At 44.0% G+C, this 6438-nt stretch overlaps 1 protein-coding gene across 4 annotated transcripts in view; it reads right to left on the reverse strand.

The window, feature by feature from the left end:
* The window catches only part of LOC142589627 (TOM1-like protein 2), a 46762-nt gene extending 40351 nt beyond the window's left edge, over positions 1-6411 (reverse strand). The window contains exons 1-3 of one of the 4 annotated variants that reach the window (XM_075701140.1): positions 6171-6411; positions 2783-2867; positions 365-449 (exon numbers count right to left, since the gene is read on the reverse strand). In XM_075701140.1, the coding sequence (XP_075557255.1) occupies positions 365-449; positions 2783-2867; positions 6171-6405 (405 nt within the window). In that variant the 5' untranslated portion in view covers positions 6406-6411. The remainder of the gene's footprint in view (positions 1-364; positions 450-2782; positions 2868-6170) is intronic. The other 3 variants (XM_075701137.1, XM_075701136.1, XM_075701138.1) reach the window with 3 other exon arrangements.
* Between the last annotated feature and the right edge of the window lie 27 nt (positions 6412-6438).

Below are 6438 nucleotides of genomic sequence, written 5' to 3' on the forward strand. Positions count from 1 at the left end.
ACTTAAAGAATATTGCGCTATACATGCAATCTGATATAATGCACGCTGACAAACAGACCCAATAAAAACAGTTAAAGGATGACTAATGAGACAGACATGCAGAATGTGGAAGAAGTGTTTGAGACTACAAATAATGCCTGCAATTACTCTACGCAGTTGAAATGAATGATGCAGCGAGCATTATACACATGGCCATGTTACAGCGCAGTTATCTATGTCGCAAAGATATCTCATGGCAGTACAACCCATCATGATGCCACCATATACCTCCATCACAGAGTCAATACTAGCCTTTGGCCATGAGTCCAGACAATTCTAACACCTACTTAAATTGCATGCTTTATGAGCAAAAATATGTACTCACGGTGAGAGCGTACATGACTACTGTGTAGTTCTTGCCCGCATTCTGCATGAGCCTCTTGCGTATTGCGCGGATTGCATCTTTTGGCCTGGGACAAACAGACAGGAAAGTTTGAGGTAATGGAAGGGTGCTTACCACCATTACTGCAACACAAAAATAGCAATTCATAACCATCATTTATTAAACCTTATAGACCCCTGTTGGGGGCATTACATTAGGGGAGAGCATACACAAGAAATCTTAGTTGAAATCAAGAAAAATAAATGGGGCATGGGCAGGACATGTAACGAGGAGGGAAGATAACCGATGGTCATTAAGGGTTACGGACTGGATTCCAAGGGAAGGGAAGCGTAGCAGGGGGCGGCAGAAAGTTAGGTGCGCGGGCGAGACTAAGAAGTTTGCAGGGACGACATGGCCACAATTAGTACACGACCGGGGTTGTTGGAGAAGTATGGGAGAGGCCTTTGCCCTGCGGTGGGCGTAACCAGGCTGATGATGTTACATAAGAAAAAAATATATATATTAAAGACAAAAGCTGGAAGTAGCACTACGTCCGAAGCAAAAGGGTGGGAAAGGATATACAAAGGCGTATAAAGTAAATGTTGATTCTTAAGACTGGGATGTCCATACAAACAGAATGAAACATGGCTGGAAACCCACTCCTACATTTATAAACTTTCTTGAAGCATTCAGACGAACACCACTGTGATGGACTTCACATGTACGATGAAAGGTGCCTCAAGTGAACTCACTGAATCACATTAAAAAAAACTTAAGCTTTTATTCTGAACACACAGATATATGGACACTGCAGGAAGACTGCAGTGACACTTAGACAGTACTTGTAAATATACACTTTATATATATATATATATAGACAATACTTATATTTGTACTTCTTGGGTAGTAAAATGATCATAGCAGAACTTTTTATTGGGCTAGTTGGTGCATGCATAAAGCAATAACTGTGGTGTTATTAAAACAATGAACACATGAAAAATGGCAGGAGGAATGCACACTCATGACTGGTTGATTTCAGGAAGGAAAGCAGCAATATAATTAAACGTACAAAGGATCACGTGCCAGCTTAATGGCAGTATGTTACCAATTCGATGTGCAATATCATGATTTGTAATTTTAAAAAATTCATTGAAGCAGTAAACAATCAGATTAACATGTCAGTGACACAAGCAACACTGCATTTTTTTTATGCGATATGCTTCGAGCAGTCCAAGCACAGCTGTGCCCTTGCACCTCCCAAATATCTTTATCACATGTAGTCGTGGTTCACACATGCGTGTATTACAGTGTGCAGGTAAACGAGCCCCACCATTAGTTCTAATATATAATTGGTGTTCCCGTGCACAGCCATGTATATCATGACCCCTTTGGCCTACACGGGCTTCTTCACAGGCGAGTGGAATTTCGTAAATGACACCAGTGGCACATTCTACAAACGGGCTGGCACGTTTCAACTTCTTTGTAGTATTCATACTGTCATGTTGTTCCCACCATGCTAGCACTTGTGGCTAATGCTTTAAAAATTTATTATCAGTAAACGTCAATCTTAGCCTTTCAAATTTTGTGCCCAAACTACAGCACTTTCTAGAAACATCAGCATGGTGTCACAAATGTAAAAATATTTTAGCACATTTAACTCCACAAAAGGTGCCAAAGTCATGTCTCTGCTTACCTTCAATTGCAGTGCCCCCATTTTTAATTAGTAGACAGCTACCTCACACTGAGCAGACCCTGGCAAAATCTTTGACAGGGGGAGGAGCTGGGGCAGTAATATCATCGTAGCTTCCCGAACCATATTTTTCTTTTACCTATTAAGTCTTGCTTACTTATGAAAGGGGGCGCCACTCACGATAAGCCCAACCTATGTTTCAGAAAGTACATCTACAAACATATACTTTGTTACAACCTAAGAATTCAGTACGAGCGCTGCCAATAGAACTGCTGTGCATTCGCTGTCTGTGCCTTCACATTCCAAAATAATTCACAAGACCCCATTACCGAAAGAAGTTTGCCTCTATCACTGCATTACGACAATGGGCAAACATTGCCCATTGCCATCTATGAAAGTTCTGTTTGAGTTGGACAGCAGTGTACTTCCCAGTGAAATCTTAGGTCAACACCAACTATACCTAAACTTAATATTTCTCTTTTGTGAACCCTTAAACTCAAACCCGAGCATGCCTAACGATGGCAGAGAGCAACCATGCAAAAATAGTACAGGCCATGTTTCTATGCTCACATTAAAATGAAATGAACAAATGTAAGAAACCCTTGAGACGATATGACCACCTCTGAATCAACTAGATCATAATGCAAAAGTTACCGGTGAAATTGAAGTCAGTGTAATCGTGACTAGCTGAAAGTACATTAAGGATGTAAATACTGCATAAATGGCATTACCCTTCATCGGTGTCGTTGACAATGTCGCATATCTCCATGTTGAGTGCCCAATTCTCTGAAGCCAGTGAGGCATCGGTTGCTTGCTCTGCAATAAACAGCCACAGGGGCTTTCAGAACTCTGGCTAAAACATTCACAACTGAAATGGCAGTCCTTATTTCATCTGATGCAAAAGATGCACACTGTCCCCAACCACCTCTTGGGGGAAAAAAAGGATAAAACTAGTAAAGCTAATCAGATACAGTGCTCTGCAAATAAAATTGCATTGCTATGCCAGAACAAAAATGTAAGTGAGAGGCTGATTATCACGGTTATTAGGGTAAATGAGGGAGTGATAAGCCTCAGACTGCAGCCAACATTCAACAAGAGGAGCCATCTTCATCGAGGCCTTGACGAAGACAGGTTCTCCAGTTGATCAGAAAAGTTGTCACCATGACTTGTCATCATTTAGTTACTTTACAAAATCAGTTCAGAGTGATGAAGTATTCTTTCAAATCGATATGTTCGTTAATTTCATGGTAAGCGGTTGATTACCAAAATATATGAAGGACAAATTCTCTTTTTTTAAATTTTGCGCAATACGCCAGCACATGAGTGTGATGTTATAGATTTCAATTTATTTTCTCATATTTTGGCATATGCGGAGCAGCAAGAGCTCTCAAAGTTCGGTCACTGGCTCCTTTATAATACAACGTAGTCCATCTTTACTGATATGAACTGCATCCAAGCAGATGCGTCTCAGTTTATGATGTCAAGGCAGGAACTTTGAATTGGTGTCAGTCACCTGTCTTTCATTTTTGCGTCTTTCTGGCTTGCCAACCCTCTTCTTATGGCAAGTGTGATTTTTATAGTATCGCGAAAGCTTAATTTATTTACACAGTCAAACCTGTATCTCTGTTTAGTGACCCATTAACTCACGTGGCAATGGTCCAAGTGCATTTTGGCCTACCTTGCATCTCAAGTCATTTAGAAAGCAAATCAACATAGCTTGAAAAAAATATATAATAAATTTAATATGTATGACATCTTCACTTGATGCATTCCCAGATTTACAAAGAAATGAATGTGAAGGAACAGCAAGAAAACTGTCAAGACATGAACAATCTACGTGTAATACAAACAGATTTTAAAAAAGATTTTTATATTTACGGAGCTCAAGATAATTTTAGCCAAGTTTTCCGTTCTCAAGTCAAATGTAACCTCATTTTGTGTGACGTTGTGAACATTCGACGAAGACATGAGGATGAGCACTAACTTTAAAAAGGACGTTTGGGCGAGTTGGTAAGCCATTTTAAACAGAACAGCGCATATTTTGACAGGTAAAAGGAGGGAGACACGACACGACAAGCGCTGACTTGCACCTGATGCAACACCCATGGTTATTCAGCAATTGCTTACACACGACAACAGTTGCAAGTCAGCGCTTGTCCGTGTCATGTCTCCCTCCTCGTCCCTGTCACAATACGCGTTGTTCCGTTTAAAACACTAACTTTAAACTGTTCTGCTTTTATTTTGTAGCGACATTTATAAATGTTGCTCCCAAAATAAACCGCACCATTTGGAAGTTTGCGCTTGTCTTCCTTTCTTCCTGCTTCTGTGTCTTAGTTTAACCCATGCGCTCCACACAAAAATTATGCAACACCAATCAGCCAAATAAGTTATGCTACTTCAGAAGAAACACATAGTGCTAATTTTCAAGCACATCTATGCTTAATTCCGTAAATGAACTTGCTATGTAGGGCTTTTGTAACCGTGCCCAATAGACAAATAAGTGCATGCCAGATCTGCCGCTTAGCTAGCCGCAGCTCTCTTCGTGTTTAAAGGAAGCTTTACAAGGAACGCTTCACAAAAGTGACAATCGCTTATGAACTGGATGGGGTTAGATTCAGCACACCGGAAGCTTCTAGCTCGCCCTGCAAACGAGTTTTGTTTAGCGGGCGACGGTATGATAGAGCAGGAAACTCATTCGAGTACGCACACAGATAGGGCAAATCTGCACAGATGGCTTTCTTTTTGTTGCGTGTGTTTATTTTCTGCACGTGCAGGCTGCTTGCCTTCATGTGCCGAAACAAATGACGAGAAAGCGTGTTGTTGTATATTTAAAGCCACAATCGTCCACGAGAAGCATACACCGTTTTCCATCAGAACTGTCTACGACCGAAAATGGCATGCGTTTCTGCTTTTCCAATTGTGTTCCTCACGCTGCCATGACTTCCGGCGACACTGTACCAATACGAGCCGGCTGAACGCGAAATTACTACAGCCACACCCATAGTTATTCTGCGATTGCTTACACACGGCGACAAACGCAGCCGCAGACGAGCCAACCCACTTGCGCGGTGATTCACGCGAATCAACGCTCACGCAAACCGCGGGCAACGCACCACGGACGCGAAAGGGAAAGCCGGCAAGTAGCGTAGTCGTTGTACGAGGAAACGTTCGCGCCTCAGTCGTCTCGCGTTCTCCCGAGTTTGGAACGACGACGAAGCACGATTGGGGTGGCTACCTTCCCCTTAGGCGAACGCCTCAACCACGGCATGTGAACGCCAGCTGTCAAGGTGCACCCGGTAATGGCCCCGCACTGCCCCCAAACACTTTCCCCTCGCAAGAAGAAGAAACGGAGGTATATCCTAAATATAGGCACGTCGGACCGGCCCCCTTGCGCTAAACAAAAGCGCTTGTCTTGGCGATTTCGTTCGCGTTTTCTAAAGCTTGGCCGTTATCAATTCGGTGTATGGGATGCGCTCTTTAGCCACGGGTAACGAGCTAGCACAGGGCTGCGTCAGCCGCACACACTCAGCGCGATTGCAGGGAAAACAAAAGCCCGGCACTCTATCCGCTCGCGGTTGTTGCCGAGCACCGGACCGCAGCGCATAGCGCACGACGGCGACGAGACGACGACAAGTCACACACACGCGTATCGCGACATCAACAAGTCACCGATAACGCGTCCCGTATATAGCAGCAGCGACTCGTCAGTGTGTTGTGCAAGGCTGTAGAACACAGCCCGACCTGGCAAGCGACCGACTAATTTCGGATGCAGGTGAAAGGCCCCGTCGTTTCCTGCTTCTCCGATGCGTGCATAAAAGTGAAAGAAATCCGCGCGACGTCGAATGGTGCGCTTGCTTGCCAACTAAACTCGACGGGCGGCTGTGCCCGCGGTCGCGCACACAAGCCACGACACAGATGCGATCACACTGGTTTGTGGTTTCACGATTAATTAACTATGAACGATCAATCTAGCCCTAAGTCACGCTTTGAGATCCTTCCCGCAGGACAATGGTTAAGGAGGAAACGGGAACCGTACGGAACTGCTTTCGCGAGCCTACAGCTGATTGACGCTCGGTGAACGAATTAAAGAAAATGAATTCATAGGTAGGCAAGGCTTACCTATCTTCTGGCCTACGGCCGTGTTGAAGGGGTTTCCCCCAAGTTGGGCCAAGAGCGCGGACATTTTTGCGAACTCCGTGGCTCGTCGTGTATTTTGAGCTCCGCAGCGGGTCGTCGCAGGAAACACAACGCAGGTGCCTATCGCATTAAACGAACGCCGTCCATTAGCGGCACGGCAAAACAGTTGTTTCGTTCTTCTCGTTCGATCAGTTTCGTATTCGAAAGAAAACGCCATCTGTTGCCGTTTCAAAGAAAACGAAATCGCAAC

The sequence above is a fragment of the Dermacentor variabilis genome, chromosome 8, assembly GCF_050947875.1.
Source record: "Dermacentor variabilis isolate Ectoservices chromosome 8, ASM5094787v1, whole genome shotgun sequence".
Lineage (NCBI taxonomy): Eukaryota > Metazoa > Arthropoda > Arachnida > Ixodida > Ixodidae > Dermacentor > Dermacentor variabilis.